The sequence below is a fragment of the Varanus komodoensis genome, unplaced genomic scaffold (assembly GCF_004798865.1).
Source record: "Varanus komodoensis strain SLA01 unplaced genomic scaffold, ASM479886v1 scaffold171, whole genome shotgun sequence".
Taxonomy (NCBI): Eukaryota; Metazoa; Chordata; class Lepidosauria; order Squamata; family Varanidae; genus Varanus; species Varanus komodoensis.
In genome coordinates, this window is record NW_025335509.1 from 1,382 (window position 1) to 19,560 (window position 18,179).

General features: G+C 43.1%; 2 protein-coding genes across 4 annotated transcripts in view; one reads left to right on the forward strand and one right to left on the reverse strand.

Moving 5' to 3' along the window:
- Window positions 1-673: 673 nt before the first annotated feature.
- LOC123021690 (WD repeat, SAM and U-box domain-containing protein 1-like) lies at window positions 674-15,055 on the forward strand. Of its 3 annotated transcripts, none has more exons than XR_006414377.1 (4): window positions 674-925; window positions 9,068-9,208; window positions 10,438-10,501; window positions 13,640-13,732. XR_006414377.1 is itself a non-coding variant. In XM_044426706.1 (4 exons), the coding sequence occupies exons 1-3, from the start codon at window positions 703-705 to the stop codon at window positions 13,816-13,818; spliced, it is 543 nt and encodes a 180-aa protein (XP_044282641.1). In that variant the 5' UTR covers window positions 674-702; the 3' UTR covers window positions 13,819-13,852; window positions 14,592-15,055. The 3 variants fall into 3 exon arrangements, 2 of the variants coding, with proteins under 2 accessions (XP_044282641.1, XP_044282640.1); XM_044426706.1 differs by lacking the exon at window positions 10,438-10,501 and adding an exon at window positions 14,592-15,055 and having other exon boundaries at window positions 13,640-13,852; XM_044426705.1 differs by lacking the exon at window positions 10,438-10,501 and having other exon boundaries at window positions 13,640-13,878.
- LOC123021692 (protein TANC1-like) overlaps window positions 15,037-18,179 on the reverse strand; it is an 82,528-nt gene continuing 79,385 nt past the window's right edge. The window contains exon 25 of the mRNA XM_044426710.1: window positions 15,037-17,706. Within this exon, the coding sequence (XP_044282645.1) occupies window positions 16,290-17,706 (1,417 nt within the window). The 3' untranslated portion in view covers window positions 15,037-16,289. The remainder of the gene's footprint in view (window positions 17,707-18,179) is intronic.

The following is an 18,179-nucleotide window of genomic DNA, read 5'->3' on the forward strand; positions in this document are numbered from 1 at the left end:
TAGTGAAAAGAATTGGATGCAATAGAGCAGTGGTGGCAAATCCTATGGCATAGAAGCCAAGTCTCCCCAGCATCGGGTAACAGCGCACATAGGGGCCATGTGCATGCTCAGAGTAGCAGCACCAGGAGATGACATCATGAGCCGTGACTCATTAGCCGTGACATGTCTGAGCTTTCACAGCTCAGACATGTCTGAGCTGAACTGAACTAAAACCTCAGTTTTCAGGTTTTGTTGTAGTGTTGGCACTTTGCGATGAATAAGTGGGATTTGGGTTGCAGTTTGGGCACTTGGTCTCTAAAAGGTTCGCCATCACTGCAATAGAGGTTCTTTGTTAGAAAAAGGATCAGGGTGGCAAGTTTCACCAGGTCCTCCTGTAGCCCCAGTATGTACTAGCTCTGATGCTACTGTTAACTTTTCCACAGCCTTCTGGAACAGCCTTTTATAGGAATCAACAAAAATTGCTGCCCTTTCCCCTTCTTCCAGCACAAGCAGAGCTGTGTTAAGCACAAATCTTGGTTGGATCCATTAATAATAGATAATGATTAAAGCACTATTTGCTTTCTTGTAAATGCAGAGTATGCAGAGGAAATTCCCATTATGAAGCAGTTTCTAAAGTCTGACACAAAAAAGATGGAATCACAGGGATTTTTTTCAGAGCAGTTTTCAAAGTCTGTGTAATATTTTGGCAGTTTCATCTAAAATATGTACTTCATGTATGCAAAATTTCCTGTTCATCTTCTCTCAGGAGGCACACTGACAGAGGAACCAAAGACGCCTGTTGATAACTGGTCTGAAGAAGAAGTTTCAGTTTGGTTGTGCACACACAATTTACAAGACCTAGTTGACATTTTCAAAAGGAACAACATTGATGGTAAAGAACTGCTGAGTCTTACAAAAGAGAGCTTGGCAGATGATTTAAAAATTGGTAAGGCTGTTAACAATGACAAAAACCTTCACAATTTCTTTACACTTGTTTGCAGTATGTACAGGCAATGCCCAGGTTACGAACAAGTTCCGTTCCTGAGAAAACAGAAATGTGTCTTTAGGTCAAATTTGTATGCAAGTCAGATTATGCATAGTCAGCCCTCCTCATTCATGGCAGCTAGAGATACAGGACCCCTGTAGTCCACTTTGCATATGAAAGTGGGAAGATAATGAACATCTCTACCCCGCCCCCACCCCACACACACGCCTGAACTCACCAGTGCCGCCTTTTTGCAGCAAGGAAATGCTGGCAAGTTTTCCCTCTCTCGATGAATGGGGCAGGAAGGCATTCTTTGGATTTCTCCCTCTCTACCCTCTTGCTTCCTCCCTCTCTATGGTGATGATGATTTTCTGCAGTAATTTTTAAAAACTAATAGGATTTATGGCAGTTCTTAAGTACAGGTTGTTCATAACTCAGACATTCATAATTTGGGGACTGACTGTATTCTGATTTACTTTGAATATTATGGTTGCAAGATTCTTCCATTTGGTTTTTTCCTGTTTCTTAAGACAGCCATATGACAAAGTTCCCATTATCAAGGGATTTTTAAAAAGCAGTGGAGGTAGCCATATTGAACCATAAGAAAAAAATCCAAGTAGGACAATACCTTTATTAGAGCAACTAAAATGTCATATATTAGGGAAAAGCCTTCTGAGTTCTTCAGAATTCATCCAGCTAGAGTGAAAGGAAATCTAGTTTATCCAGCTAGAGTGAAAGGAAATCTGTATGATAATGAAGCTCTGCAGTCTGCCTTTTGGTGCAGTATCAATAATGTGATGAGTTACATGTTTCCTTAGTCTGGTAATTGTTACTTGATTTTCAACCTGGATCTAGATTTAGTCATATTTAGAGTACCCCCTCCCCCAGTCATGGATGCATAAATCAATGGCAACTTCTGAGAGTGGCAGAGAGGCCAAGAGCAGTGCCTCCAGGAAACCAGATTTCTCTCTCACTAGGCCAGTTTCCAGAGTCAGCCAAGGCAGAATGGTCCAAACCAAGACATCAGACTAAGTTGCATCCACCCTCTTCAGCAGGGATGGTCACATCAATAGAAGAGAATCAGTATCTCTGGTGGTAGTGTAGGCAGAGAAACTCCTGAAGGGAAGCTTCTGGGCAGCAGTGGCAGTTGAAGCTGACACTGGCAGAGGACCTTTCATAGATAATGACAGGAAAGCTTAAGCTCGCTCTGGCTAGTAATGCTCAGAAGAAGGCAACGATAAACCACTTCTTAATATTCTTACCTGGTATCTCCTAAAATGAAACAAGAAATAGCGCTAGAAGATGAGACTAGGAAAAGGAGAGAACAGATTTTTTAACATTCAAACACAGATTCAGCCTTCCACTAAAATGCCACCAGAAGCCAGTTGTCCAGGTATAGGTATACCTATACCTCATTGTAGTCCTTTCCTGGACTTTCTGGAGGCATAAATGGATGTAGCAGCCTTGTATCTTGTAAAAACTCTTGGGGCAGTAGGAAGCCCAGTAGGCAAAACTGAAAACCGGAAGGTCTCTCTTCTGACCTAGAAGTGAAGGGGTTGCATGGGAGAGCATACTGTTGCTACGTGGAAATAAGCACCCTTCAGATCTACTGCTGTGAACCAGTCTCCTTGTTGAAGTTGTGTCAGGTTGCCCTGCAACGTCACTCTCCAGAACTTCTTCAATAGAATGAAAGAATTAAGACCTCTCAGGTACAAGAATGGTCAGACCCTTCCATTTCACTTCAGTACCATGAAATAACGGGAAAAAAGCGCAGGTGAGATTGGGGGACATCGACTGTTCTGTGGCCTTCTTGGCTAGCAGAGAGACTATTTCCGCAAGCAAGGTTGCTGATGGAACCATAGTTCTTATGGTGCCAAGGGGTATGAGAGTGTCTGACCTGATCCTGTAATCTCTGTCCACAGTAGACAGAACTGAGATACCCAAGGTTATTGCTTCCTGGCAAGCAGGAAGAGAGACAAATGGTCCTCACACAAATTGAAGAATAAAAGGGGCTAGCCCAGGGAGATAGTCCACAGTTGGGGTGCCTTTGTCCTTGTCAGTTTTGACTGGGACTGTCTTTCTGCCTTGATAGCAGAGCAAATGTTAAGCTTCTTCCATTAGTGAAGGTCTGTCTACTGGGACTCAAGGCTGGGCCATCAAATGAACTGGGCCAAAGCCATTTATGTGGTCTTAAGGAGGGGGAGGCTGGTAGATCCTCATCTTTCTCATGGTGTTCAGGTCAAATCTATCTACTTGTTCATCCTTGCATCCAAGATCCTTTCCCTATCAAATGCCGGGAGTTTGATATGGGAGTGAACCCCTAAGAGAGATCAGGCGAGTGTAGACAAGCGTGCCTCCACAGTGCTACTGCTCTTATCATAGCCTCTGTGCCATGCTTACATTGGTGCCTTGCAATGTTAATTTGCGTTCTGGAGAGATGTACTGCCTCAGCCTAGAAAATGCTTGTGAGTTTGCTGCTCCGGTAAGTGGTCACACAGAGCTCCTAGCTTCTCCTACAGGAAAGGCTGGAACCTTGCATGGTAGCCTGGTAGTTGGCCACCTTGAGTCTCAAGGCTGAGATAGCTCAGATGTGCCTCCCCAAAGTGTCCCGCATCATACGTCATGGAGTGTCCTCAACATGGCTTTCTGATAGAATTCAGTTTGGGGTGTTGAAAAAGGAAGGCCACATCCTTCTCTGACAACTTGTAAATGCTTTCCAGCCATTTGGGCATTGGTGCCATTGTGGACAGAGCCTCCCAGGATTGCTGGATGAGCTATAGTGGAGTTTAGAGGAAGGGACTGGCAGTGGCTTCAATTCCTCCCTCTGCACGGCATCAGTAAGAGGGTCTAACACTCTTTGGCTGTATATGTTCAGAAAAATGACTTGTAGCGAAGGAGGGCTGGATCAGCATGGTGGCATAGCACTGGAGGCTCTGCGGATCCCTTGAAGTTGGATGGGTTGAGAAATCAGTGCTGGGGGTGTGGAGGCAGAGGTGGTGTTTTCTGGAAAGTTGGTGGCATGAAGAATTGCTCCTGCCTCCTGTAGAGTTTGGGCCAATAGGCAGGTTGTAGGCGAGGCTGTGGTGATGGTACCTCTCCCCCCGCACCCAGGATATAGAACCTACAGTAGGCTGCTGCGATCAAATAGGCAGATCCAATCCGAGATGGGAACAGTCACTTCAGTGGTTGGTCCCAAATGGTTTGGTGTGGAAATGTGCCAGCAATGGAGTGGCTGGTTGGCTTGGAGCCAGAGCTTGGAAGGGGGTTAGATTGGTGGCATATTTCAAATCTCTCCCTCCAATATCAAGGCAGAGATGGATTTGAGCCGTGGCATGGTTCCAGAGCCTCTTGAGTGGACAATTCTGTCGAAACTCTCTTAGCTGCACAATCTTTCCAACAACAGGCTCCATGCACAGAGTCCAAATCTATTTGCACAAACACCATGAGGAAAGGTGACGAAAAGGATTCTGTGAAGCCAACAATCTCTTTATTGCTGATACATATTTCAGGCAACCGATCAGATGACTGTACACATAGACATCAACAGATGGCCAGTATAGAAATCAAATAGACTGCATAATTGAAAGTTGTGAAGGATTTCACATATACCGGCTCAGTCATCAATTCAAACAGAGACTGCAGCCAAGAAGCATTGAGACTTGGAAAGGCAGCAGTGAAGGAACTAGAGAAGAGTATCCAGTGTAAGGATGCCTCACTGGGGACCAAGGCTGAGATCATCCAGACTGTTGTATGCCTGATCACTTTGGGTGTGAAAGTTGACAGTGAAAAATGCTAAAAGAAAAAAAAATGCATTTAAAACATGGTGCTGGAGGAGAGCTTTGCAAGTACCACAGACCACCAGAAAGAAGCAGAACAGATCAAATCAAGCCACAACTTTACCTGGAAACAAAAATGACAAAACTGAAACTGTTTTTACTTGGGCATATCATGAAAAAGCTAAAGAAGATAATAATGCTAGGAAAAATCAAAGGCAGAAGAAGAAAACCAGATGAGAGATGGATCAATTCTGAAAGGAAGCCACAGCCTTACGTTTGCAGGAACTGAGTAGGACTGTTAAGGGCAGGACAATTTGGAGGGTACACATTCATAGGAGATGACTTCATGACACAAACCAATGACAGAGAGCTGATCCATTGAGATCTATGGGCTGAGTCCAGCATCTGCCTTCTATGGATGGAAGGGTTCTGTTCATGGAAGCTGCCACTTTGGGGAGGTTCTCTCTACACATAAATTCAGCCCTTCTGTGTAGCAATATCAGAGAGCTGGAGAGGTGGCAAGGAGAGGACAAGGAAGTATGCTTCTAGTAGTTACTGTGTGTAAAGTTACAGATTAAAAAAATGAGTAGCCATCAGGTGGGATACATACAACAGCTTGAAAGTCATCTTAGGCTGATGTTTGTATTAGAACCAACTGGAATGTCACAAAGTCATGAGCATGCTTTGAACCCTTCCAGAACTATTCTACAGGCTCCGTATTAAGCAAATAGCTTCATGTGGAGAGAAAAGTGTTATAGTAAGTGCTAAAGAAGTCTGTAGTTTAGAGCAGCCTTAAGATGAAGTCCAAGGGAACTTGTACAAACCTCACTGAGATTATCCTCTGCTAAATGCTGGCAAGGTTTCATGCTGCACAATTTCTTATTTGAAGTTTGGGATACAAAACATTTAAAATATTTCATACTTCAGAAAATTGAATATCATTCTGTGCTAATAGCATGTGTCAGTATTTGAATGTCAGAGCCTAGCCAGAGCATGACTTTGCTTGTGTGCATGCTTGTACTTCTCGTTGTCTTCTTTCACAGCTTGGACAATGGAATACATGTGTAAGCTTATAGAAATCAATGAACTTAAAATGTGCCTGACCCTCTGGGATAGGGCTGTTACTATCCTTTTTCAAAATGAACTGGATTTAAGGATCCTTTTGCCTGGTGAAGTGGCTGTCTGCTCTCACTGGAGAGGCAGCAGCCGTGCTCATGGTGGGGCCCTACCACAAGCAACTACTTCACTGAGGAGTGAAGGCCAAGGCAGTCGCCTTGGGCAGCGGCTGAACAGTGCCTGTTTGGTGACTGTTTGGGTGCTGGGCTTTGGCAGGGGAAGAGAAGAGTTGCACAGTAGTTGCAATCGACTGCCATAGAGCTGGAGCAGCTTGTTTTTTTTCGTGCTTTTGTCATACTCATTTTAATTATGCTTCTGTGTAGTTTTGGGGATCAACGGGTACCCCAATTACCAGGGTCACAGGTAGGGTGCGGTATGGCAGTGGGGGATTAACAAACCAGCCAAGGAAGAGGGCTAGATACCTCACAGCTATCCCCTCTTCTGGTTCTTCCACCTACCGGATGATTCCTGGAAGCCTTACCACCTTGCCCTCAGCTCTGGTGCTGCTGCTGAATGGCAGGTCAGCCCAAAATAAGAAGACCTCCCTCATTCATGACTTGACTATGGATGAAGGGGCTGACCTGGCTTGTATCACTGAGACCTGGGTGGGTAATCTGGGAAGGGTCACCCTTTCAGCTGTGGCTCCTGGGCATTCCATACAGCACCAGCATCAACTTGAGGGCTGGGGAAGCGGGGAGGCCATGGCCTATAGGAATACAATCTCCTCCTCGGGACAGGTCTTGAGCTCTTGTATCTTGTGCTGGGTGCTTGAAACAGATTAGGGATTCTGCTGGTGGACTGCCCACCCCACTGCCCATCAGGTTCCCTGCTTGAGGTAATGGAGGTGGTCTTGAATCTGGTGTTGAGGATCCCCAGTATGATGGTTCTGGAGGATCTCGACCTCCATGCCAGGAATGCTTTATCTGGGGCTGCCATGACAACCATGGCTGTCTTAACATGTTATAAGCCTAACACATGTGAAAGGACACTCCTGATCGGCTTTTCTTTACTGGGCAGGAGGATAGTGATATTGGAGTGCAGCGGTTTAACATCAATTCCCTTGTCATGGTGAGATCCCTTCCTATTGAGGTTTAGACTTTGAGCTTCAGTAACTGAAGCCTGAGGATGTGGACAAGGTGCTTGATCAAGTCTGACCTGTGTGCTTGACCCTTGCTTGTCATGGCTTATTACAAGAATTAAGGAAGGGATTTGTAGCTTGGCCCAGGAGCCTGTACATGCTTCCTTGAGAGAGGGAGTGGTGCCAGTCTCCTTAGAAAGGTTGGAATTAAGCTACTCCTGGAAAAACCTATCCTATAGTTAACAACTATAGGCATGTGGCCAGCATTCCATTCCTGGGCAAGGAACGGAATGCTTGAGCAGGTGGTGGCTGAACAGCTCCAGACACTCTTGAATGAAACAGATTATCTAGCTCCATTTCAATCAGGACTGATTTTAGAACTGAAACAGGCTTGGTCATCCTGTGGGATGACCTTTGCCAGGAGAAAGACAAGGGCATTGCAATTCTGTTGATTTGCCTGGACTGCTCAGCAGCTTTCAATACCATTGACCTTGGTAACCTTGCAGATAGACTGACTGGGCTATGAGTAGGAGGTATGGCATTGCAGTGGCTCTGCTCCTGCTTGACCAGCCAATTCCCAAACATGGTGCTGGAAGATTATTCTTCAACGCCATGGCAGTGCTGTTAGTGGGTGGTTCGTCTGTCCAGTTGGGCGGTATTCAACCTATTCTGGATGAGGTTGCACTCTCCCTAAAGGACCAGGTTTGTAGTTTGGGGGTGCTCCTGGATCCAGAACTGGCACTTGAAACACTAGTGAACTCATGGTATGGAGCACCTTTTATCAGCTTAAGCTGATACACAACCTATAACCCTATTTGGACAGACAGAGCCTAGCTCCAGTAATCCATGTTCTAGTAACCTCTCATTAGGTTTATGTGGGGTGCCTTTGAAAATGATCTGGAGACTTCAACTGATCCAAAAGAGGGCAGCAAGATTGTAAATGGGAACTGGCTTGCGAGAACATATTACCCAATCCCCTTCCAGCTGCTCTGGCTGCCAGTTGAAGTCTGGGTCCAATTCAAAGTGCTAGTATTAACATTCAAAATCCAAACCAGCTTAGTGTCAGGTTACCTGAAGGAACACCTTGTTCTATAGGTGCCCTGGACCGTAGGTCATCTTTGGAGGTTCTTTAGAAACCCTTTCCAAAGTAAATAAATAGAGTGGCTACCAGGGGAAAGGGCCTTTTTTGGCTGTGGCACCTTGGCTATGGAATGAGCTCCCCAAAGAGGTGTTCCTGGTGCCTACTCTCTATTCTTTTCAGTGCTGGGTAAAACCTTTTTATTTTCCCAATATTTTAACAGTTAACTTTTTAACTTTAGTTTTAATATTATATTTTATCCTATACTGCTAGTATACCTCTGTCTTAGTTTGGTTGCAAATGCTGTCGTTTTATTGTCATATGGTTTTTTTCTCTTTCTTGTTTGTGTATTTTTAACTTTTGTTAACCTTCCAGAGAACTTCAGCTATAGGAGGGTATAAAAATGAAATAAAGTTTGCAAGCGCAGAACACACACTCTTCTGTCATTGCTTTCTGGGAATTGCTTTGTTTCTGTCCTCTTACGTTAGTTTTCTCTTCTCCCAGAAGCATTTAATTGAAGAGAGGGTGACCAGCAGGTGGCATTTCATTAGCCTGTTTGATTGTTTTTGACACCTCTTAGAAAGATGACTTTATTACCATGCAAATAGAACTAGCTTATTTTCCAAACTAATTGCCATGTAAGATGAACAACAGTGAAATTAGGACAGCAAAGCAAAGTACAGGATTTTGCATTCACTCATAGTCATGGCCATTACACAATAGGATTAAGAAAGGCTAATATAGCCACACTGGCTGCGGGCATTGCCGCCACCCCCAGTTACAACTGTTTCTGAAACATCACCAGGCTCTCAGGTGCTCCATAAACATTGGTCATGACCAGTCCTCTTTTGTGTTTAGTCTGCCTTTGAACAATCAGGTATCAGCCAATATAGTTGCAGGTCACTGAAGTAATTTGGGAACTAATTCAAGCTTCACGGGCAAGAATGCTATCTGAATTCTAAACAACAGTCTGTGCCACAGACTGAACATTTATCTTTAACTTTAGATGTCTTGGTGCTTATATTAACGTGGACAATATGTGTATTCCTTTCTAGAATCCTTAGGTCTCCGCAGTAAAGTGTTGCGAAAAATCAGTGAGCTGAGGACTGAAATGAACTCTGCCTGTGTCGGTATCCCTGATGAATTTCTGTGCCCCATAACAAGGGAGCTTATGAAGGAGCCAGTCATTGCAGCAGGTAGGTGTGCATAAAAATACATACTAGTTGTATTTTTATTCTGTAAATGTAATAGAAAATCTGTGCATAGGCCTAGCATTCAGTTGATTGACACCTTTGCTAGAAGCAGCAAGGGTCTGTCTTCATCTTCTGTTGTACAATCAAGCCCTGCCTACATACGGCAAGGCTTTGTGTGAAGGCATCCTGTACTGGATGCCCAAGCTTGAGGATGTACAGTGGTACCTTGGCTCATGAACTTAATCCGTTCCAGGACTCTGGTCATGACTCAAATTGGTCATGAGCCAAGTCAAATTTCCCCATAAGGTTCAATGTAAATAAGGTTATTCCATTCTGTAACTATTTTTTTTTTAAATCACAAAAATTTGAAGCTGGTGCGCTGAGGGGGGGAGACAGGCATGATCGCGGGCGCACTCAGGGGAGAGGCAGACGCACTCGGGGGGGAGACGGGTGTGATTGCTGGTGCATTAAGTGGGGAGGCAGGCGCGATCGTGGGCCTGCTTGGAGGAGAGGCAGGCGCGAACGCTGGCGGGCTGGGGGGAGGTGGGTGCGATTGTGGGGGCTGGGGTGAGGCAATCGCGGGCACACTGGGGAGGGAGGCGGGTGTGATTGTGGGTGTGCTCGGGGGGGGGGGAGGCAGGTGCAATTGCAATCGTTACTTGCAGAGTTCACGACCCGAGGCAAAATTTTTCAGACATTTCTGTTTGTGACCTGATTTGGTTGTGAACTGAGACGTTTGTGAGCCGAGGTACCACTGAAGTTCCCAGTGCTGCTTTAGGAACACTGCTCCACACCGAAATACAAAGTCTCCATTGGTGCTACCCAGTTTGGCTAATACCGCACCTCTCCATCAATCTTGTAATACAGGTGGGAGTGTTGGGCAATTTTGCATGTATTCTATACCCAGTTATCAGGACTGAAGCCTACATTGAAGAAGGCACATTGTGCAGATATTTACCCACAGGATTCATGAAAACAATGTAAAACACATTAAATTGAAATAACACAAGGAGCTGAGATGGTCCACACCTGGAGACAGATGGAATCCGCTGGATTTTGAATGCTTTGGGAGATCTTTGAATGCTCTGATTGGAGCATCTGTTGCAGCCCTGATTTCACTGTGGAATTGCGAGAGCCACAGGGCCACAGTTATGAGCACTCCTGTTCTGGCTTGCGCGACCTGGCAAGGCTTGGACATGGCTGCATCACTTTATTTCACCTCTTGCCCTTAGGATTTTCCTGCTAGTAGAGTTTGAAGAAGGGCCTCAACATTTGGCACCAATCCTGTCGTCTGAGGTAAATGCAGGCGGTGACCAGTGATAAGGCCTCTTGTTGGAATTGGCCTTTAGAATTTCCCCACTAGGAAAATACCTCCTTAGATTGCTCAATTTTTGTCCTGTGCTGGAATGCTGCTGCTTTGCGTTCCTTAATGTGTTTCCTTTATTTCTTATAAACTCTGACTTAAGATCAGCTAAGAAATGTTTTCAGTAATAATTTCCACTGAAAATAGAACACAGAACGCTATCATAGACAACTTTATTATGTTGTGCCAGTCTGTAGCCTGAAGGGCCTGATCACGCCTCATCTTGGAAGCTAAGCAGGGTCAGGCCTGGTTGGAATCTGGATGGGGGACTTCAATGTTGTGAACCACCCAGAGAGCTTCGGCTATGGGTGGTATAGAAATATAATTAATAATAATAAGAAAGCCTCTACAAGTATTATTAAGGCAAGTCCTTCAGTCTGCCTATCACACATGGCAACAGTTGTCGTTTGCAGAATTCCAAGTAATTTATTAACTCCCCAATTACTTTCCTCACATACAAGCCATAAAAGATAATGTAATACCTTGAAACTTCCTCGAGTTCTGCCATTGTTCCATTAGCTCTGTATCGTTCATGGACCAGCAGCAGCATGCTTTCATTTTAAACAGGAGTATTTGCAGCCTGACATTGCAAGGCTGGTAAGAGGTAGCTGCCATGTAAAGCACATGCCCTGCCACCAAGATACTGCCCTGCCCAAGTTGTATGACAAGATCATCAGACACTTATTATTTCAAGGGACCTGCCAGACAGAAGAGAAGGTATCAAGGAGGACAGAAACAGAAGGAAGCAAAGCTGGCAAAGTGTGGAAAAACTGATTCACTGACAGCTAGGCATTCAGGTCCTGAGTTGGTGTTGCTCGTTTACTCAAACTGATTCAGGATCCTACAACTCTGGAGCAGCTGGAGTAGGAGGACAGCTCAGAGAATCTGGTGTGCTACTTAGCTTGAGCAAAAGCCCTTTCTGCTAAAGTGAAGACACCTTTGGGTGCATGCTGCTGAGATTAATTTCTTCATCTTATTTCAAAAGGAAGATAGTGAAGGCAAACATGTGATTGTCAAGGGCTTTGTAAATCACTGAAGAAGTATTTTCATGCTTCTGTACAAAGTGTATGTGATTTAAGCAGAAGCAAGCAGTGGTTTTTACAAAAACTTGCAACGCAAATATTTTTCTTTTAAGCTGTTCTGACAGTTGTTAAAATGCAGCTTGTCCATTGCTATTTTCTACCTATTCACCTGTTTTATACATGAAAAGCAATGGACAGAAGGGCCCTTGCATAGCAGCTCTGCTCTGCCCCTTGATAGCTTTGTGATGAACTTTTAGAAACTAATTTTATAATATTAATATTTAAATAATAGGCACACTGAGAATCCTAGCATTCATTAAATAACTGCTTGGGAAAGGTGTGGGTGGGTGTATTTATCCACCACTGCTGTCTATCACCTTCTGAGTCTATGACTTTAAATTTCATAGAAATTATTTTTTTCCACCTGAGAAAAATAATTATATTGTTATGATAAATGCAGTTGTAAGCTAAGGTTCAGGGAATATTTGTTGCCTAGTTATCGATCTATCTATGGTTACCTGAAGGAGCGCTTACATCCATATATGCCCAGCCGCCCCCTGAGATCGGCAGGAGAGGCCCTTCTCCGGGAACCCTCCGTGAAAGAAATCAGGAGGGTGGGTACTCGGAGGAGGGCTTTCTCTGTGGTGGCGCCCAATCTATGGAATGCGCTCCCCAGAGAGGTCCGCCTGGCGCCGTCGTTATTTGGTGTTCGGCGCCAGGTGAAGACCTTTTTATTTAAGCAGCATTTTAACTGTTACTATTATTGAATTTTATCTGGCCAGGGCGGCTTATTTTATATTGTATGTATTTTATTTTAATGTTTATATTTTTAATTATAATTATTTAACTAATTGTTATAAGCCGCCCCGAGGCTTTGGCGAATGGGGCGGCATAAAAATGTTTAAATAAATAAATAAATAAATATCTTCAAATGTATATTTCTACAGCATGTCTACAGTGTTGCAGAGTACCATATGCAAATAATCTGTCCCTAGTCTGAGGCACTTGCTGTCCAGCAATAGAGACAATAGAGGGACACATTGATAAGAGGAGTTGGGGCCCTCTCCGCATTACTTTTACAGTGTGGCTTCGATATGGTATAGAGCTCTGATTGGCCATAGCTCCCTGCTGGATGCATACATGTGAGCAAACTCAGGCTTGCTTCTAAAGTGTGAAGTAACCCTGGAAAGAGAGCATAGGCATACATATGTGAATCAAAATAAATGTTTATTCTGCACCATGTTAGAAGTAGCTGTTTTATACAGCATAAAGTCACTGAGTATATTGTTCCAGGATGATACTATTGCAGCTTGCACCAATGATACCTAGCTCCATTGTGTAAGATTCTTTTAACTGAAGAAACAGCATCTTGACTTTGGCATCTAAAGCATATGTATATTCCTTCTAAACTATCTACATATCATTTTATGTTTTTCCCCTATAGAAAAGTGCATTTAAAGAAGGAAAATAGTACCATTATTAAAATACTATTAAACTGTTTATGTATATGTCTTCTACAGGGGTTTTTACTGATTTGCTAGCACCGAGAGAAACTGTGGTGATCTTACCATCTGTCAAATACATGCTGTAGCTTTTGGACCATCAATGCACCCACCCCCTAAAAAGCACTAACAAAAACAATCCCAGATCCCGAGGGTTTACCTTCCATGCATAGTACTAGTTCTTTGTTTGAACTAGTTACTTGTCATGGAACAACCTAGTCAAAATTTCTAGCTTTTTCAGGGTGAATGAGTGCTATTATTGGACTCAAAAATGGTTTCTTCCCGAACTATAATGTTTTCTGTTTGGAGGTCTAATAGGTTGCTGCATTGAGTCAGCCTGTTAAGACTTTTCCTGTCTGAATGGAAGTAAACTTGATGCATGTCATTTTGTTCTTCATTATTTTAAAGTGCTGTACACTAAGACATTGCTGCAATGTGGTGTACTGTTCAGATATTTTTTTAATAATGCAGTGTCTTAAAAGTGTGGTAGTACAAAAAATTGAGCTGATATCCCTGCATTCAGTGAAGTTTGTAATTCTCTCTTTAGATGGCTATTCCTATGAGAAGCAAGCAATGGAAAATTGGATCGTTAAGAAAAGGCATTCCAGTCCCATGACAAATCTCCCTCTTCAGAAACTTGTACTTATCCCAAACAGAAGTCTGAAAATGGCTATCAATCGCTGGTTAGAAACTCACCCAAAATACAATGAGCAGCTATCATCCTAAATATTTTTTTCAAATAGCAAAGAAGTTGAAGTAGGTAAATAAATTCAGTTATGAACTTGGTGCTAGTACCTTTCTTTTACTTACGTTAGCACTGTGTACATGGTGAGAACTGTATAATTTTAAGTACCTTTGAATTTGAATTTTAAAAAATTCAGATATCAATATACTTACGTAATTGCTATATTTGTTAAACTCATGTCTGAGTTTTACTGAATCATCTGAAGGCTGCAACCTATGTATTACCATCGAAATTGCCAAGGCTTGCTTCTGTGAACAACAGACATGCACAGGACTGCACTATGCCTCAGTCATTTGTAAGAACTTAAGAAATGCTGGATCATGCTTAGTACCAATGGAAAGTTCACTCATGTTTGCATTGCATTGAACAATTAAGTACCTTGACATTTGCATACCTAATGGGGAATTGTGGAAGGTTTTTTTTTTTTTTTTTAAAGATTGCCTTCCATAGAGACTTGTGCAAGTTAGTCATTATTGGAAAAACATGTATGCTTTAACAGTGAAATTTTGAGGACAAGAGAGAGGATGTTCACATCCTTTACAATTAGGCATATTGAGCCAAGTAGGACTTTCATTTATCGAATTCAGGCTGCAATGCTATAGCCACAATACTATCTCAGTGACCTCAGTGAGATTTACTCCTGAGCATGCACTCTTTGATTCTATGTGGTAGGGGATACCAGTGAGCAGTGAATCTCAGGATTCCTCTGGCTAGGAGCCCACTGACGTGCTTCTTTGTTACATTTGTTCCACAGGGCTACTTACTGATTTGACATTAGTGAGAGAGATTAGGTGGTGAATCAATATTTGACAGAGCATGGTCAAGGAACTAAATGACACACTTCTACACTACACTATGTGGAGAGATTAAATTAAATGAACACATCATCACCAATACTATTTCATGCCACTGTGGGGGCTTAATGATGCATGGATGGAAGATGCAACAAGCAATTCAGAGCAATTCTAACAACCAAGGGAAGTCAAAGCAACTAGCAAACCAAGGAGCTGATCATTAAATAGCGAATGACGTACCAGATGTATGTCATGAATTTGCTCACTTGAGCTCAAACAGTATTTTGTACAAACAGGAAGGTTTGTATAGCCCTCATTTTGAACTAACTCGGACTATAAAGTTGCATTGGATTTACCTTTTCAAGAGTTGTATCAGTACAAAATGTATAGCACTCAAAAAGAAACTATATTAATAATCTTTTTATTTCATATGGGAAAAATACAGTAGCTGTGCAAAAAATAGATCTACAGAACGAGAGAATAAAATAAGATTGTACAAATACCAAGATAAACAATAAATAAGCAAGAGAATAACAATTCCTTTCAAAATTGAAAATCCTTTATGGATTTTTTTTAAAAATCGTGCGAGAATGCTGTTATAATGTACACACATATTGTACACATGGGAATAATGGTTAAAGGGCAACAGAATACTCCAGCTTATATGACAACCCCAACCTTTATTATGTACAGGAATGTCCTCCCAAACTAGCCATCGCAAAAACCTCCTTGTCGTTTAAAAAAGCATTTCCCAACTGAAAAACTGGGGAAGTATCAGATGTTCCTAGAAAAGCAAATTACCCTACTTGTCCTTCAGTTGTTCACTGGGGTTCTGTGAAAACACTAGCAAGACTAACATTCCTCTGCTTTCTTCTCCATCCTGTACTGACTTTGCACCTCAAGAGGTGTTTAGATAAACTATGTAAAGTGCTGTTTATATGATGTTAACATGTCATAATATTACTCAGTGCAATTAACCAGGATGTTGAACAAAATGCATGCAAAGTCCTGTGTAATTTTCTCCCTGCCTTGCAATAGTTAAAGCCAACCTCAGTCACATGATGGCTACTCAAACAATTTGCACAAAGGTGATGGATTTCCTGAAATTACACCTGCATCGTTATTAACTCGGAAGAGTAGTACGAAATCTTCCCGATAAGAAAACATTCATGGACAGAGCTAGATGTTCTGTGGTTCCCACCAAAAATCTTGCTTGAATTAATACATTTTAAACAATAATATACATGGCTGTACAAAGTAAATTTACAGTGCAATCCAATATATGTTTACTCAGAAGTCACTGTGTTCAGTGGGATTTACTCCCAAGTAAGTGTGCACAGGAATACAGCCTTGTTTACCTTTTTCAAATCAGGCACACCTATTTAAATCTTCTCTTCCAAAGCTTAACATGAATGATGGAATGCTTCCACTGCATCAGCAAATAACTAAGTAGTGGCCATCCATCTCTTGATTAATACTAGTGGTCATCCTGGACAGCCTGATTAATGTTTGGAAAGTGGCAAGATGGATCAGGTCTTTGTTATATACTCCCTAGAGATTAATATCACTAACTTATATATCTCTATGCACTAAGTTTTATAACCAAGGAAACATGGTTCATCCCTATTAGTAGCTTTTGATAAAACAGCTAGTATTAATCACACATTTGATTCTACAAAAGATCGCTTTGGCTTTGTAGAAGTGATGTGACTTGAATGGATGTCTTTGCTAAGCTGAGAATGTTGTTTAGAGAGAACTTCCTGATACAAATGAGCCACTGGCTTAGCTAACCTGCTGTCTTGTGGGCTAGCAGATGCTTGGCACTTTAATTCTTCAAGTTCCTTAGACTGAGTTCCATTCTGGATACTCTCTCCCGGCATCACAAGGGAAGAAGAAGAGCAAGTTGCACCCTGCGTGCCAGAGATGTTTGACTGTTTGGCAGAGAACTGCTCAGAATTCAAGGACAGAGCTGCCCCAGCACTTTTGAGAAATCCTTCTGTAGCTTGGCCGTGCCAACTGCGATTTGATGGGTTTATCTGCTGCTGCTGGAACCGTACAGTTTTATCCATAATCCCCATGAAGGGAGTATTGCGAGGCCGGTGTTCTGCTGATCCACTCTGATTTTGGCTAGTCTTGGTTTCCTTCAGTCGCATGTCTGGACCTTGTCCCTTTACAGACTCAGAGAAGCTACTGCTTGAAGACAAGCTGCTTGTGGAACTGGACGGCACCATGCTGGCAGAAAGTGGGCCAGAACAGAGAGAACTTTGCTGCCTTAATTCACCAGTGCCTTGAGAAAGAGATGGGCTTGTTTTTTCCATGGTTGGAGGCGTGTGAACAGCTAGCCTCTCATGTGTTTTGGACTTACTCATAAAAGCGTGAGAAGATCCCCTTTCACTGTGTTGCAAGTAGGGAGCCTGGATAGTAGTCAGTCTTTCGCTGAATAATGCAGAGCTACTGCCTACAGTAATGCTTGCTGAGAGTGTGCCTGCCCCATCCAAATGTTGGCCTTTGTTGTTGCTTGGGTTCATTGGGTGTCTGGAGGGCACAGGGCTCGGAGGAAGATACTGAAGGGGCTGAGTCTTTGTGCCAGACTGAACAGATCCAGTTCTTGGCCCTGACTGGACAGAATTCAGATGCTGGTTTGTTTTTACGATCTGGGCTTGTTTTGTAGGTTGCATGGTTAAACCAGGCTCTCGCAGATATCTACTGCCTGCTCTGTTTGGGGGGGATACAGATCTAAATTTCTGCTGACTGCCTTCTTGAGGGTTTCTGTTGCAAGATGAAGCACCCTGAGAAAGCGGAGGCCTCGGCTCACATAAACCAGACTCATCTTCATGCAAAAATTCTTCTTCTTCTATCTCTTCCAGGCTGAAGTGATCCTGCACAAGAGCATCCCTCTCATTGTCAGAGTCATTGCTCTGTGGTGCCGGCTGAGGACATGGCTGCTTTTGTTGCTGTGTTCTCTGGAGCTGCTTGCACTCCTCTTCTACTCGAGCTAGTAACCTCTTTATTTCTTGGTTACCAGGGCACAACTTTATGGCTTCTCGCAGATCACAGAGGGCTGCGTTAAACTGCCTGAAGAAGGGAAAATGAGTGAAATAAATCTGGCACATTAACAATTGAACGGGTACATACCAACAGGCCAGTGTGGTAGCATGTTACATGTTGCTACATATCGCGTGTGCCTTTCTATCGGTCCCAAAGATCCTTAAAAGATACAATTCAGACAGCTTAGGAGACCAGGCACAGGGAGGCTTGGCTCAGATGATGCCGCATCCCACTGCCATGAAAATGCAAGCCCCGGCCCAGGATTGCGCTCCCACTCCAAGAGATCGAGCACCTGCACAGCCACAATCGCAATAGGGTAAGAAGTTACACATAACAATGTCTAAATTTTTAGCAGAGGTGAAAGCTTGCACCTACATGACCTTCTCCCACCATTTGCCTTCTTTTCTCTTAGCAAACTATACTAAGCCAAAGGGAGAAGGAGAGTTGTTGCAGGGCATTTAATATTCTGATAATACATAGAAGTGCTAGATACTAATTTT

Bases quoted from the DNA above. Each gene is read 5' to 3' on its own strand.
- LOC123021690 (XM_044426706.1), top strand. From the start codon at position 703: ATGTACTTCATGTATGCAAAATTTCCTGTTCATCTTCTCTCAGGAGGC. The intron at 926-9,067 runs GTAAGGCTGTTA...ATTCCTTTCTAG, and splicing joins GGCAGATGATTTAAAAATTG to AATCCTTAGGTCTCCGCAGT. The intron at 9,209-13,639 runs GTAGGTGTGCAT...TTCTCTCTTTAG, and splicing joins GGAGCCAGTCATTGCAGCAG to ATGGCTATTCCTATGAGAAG.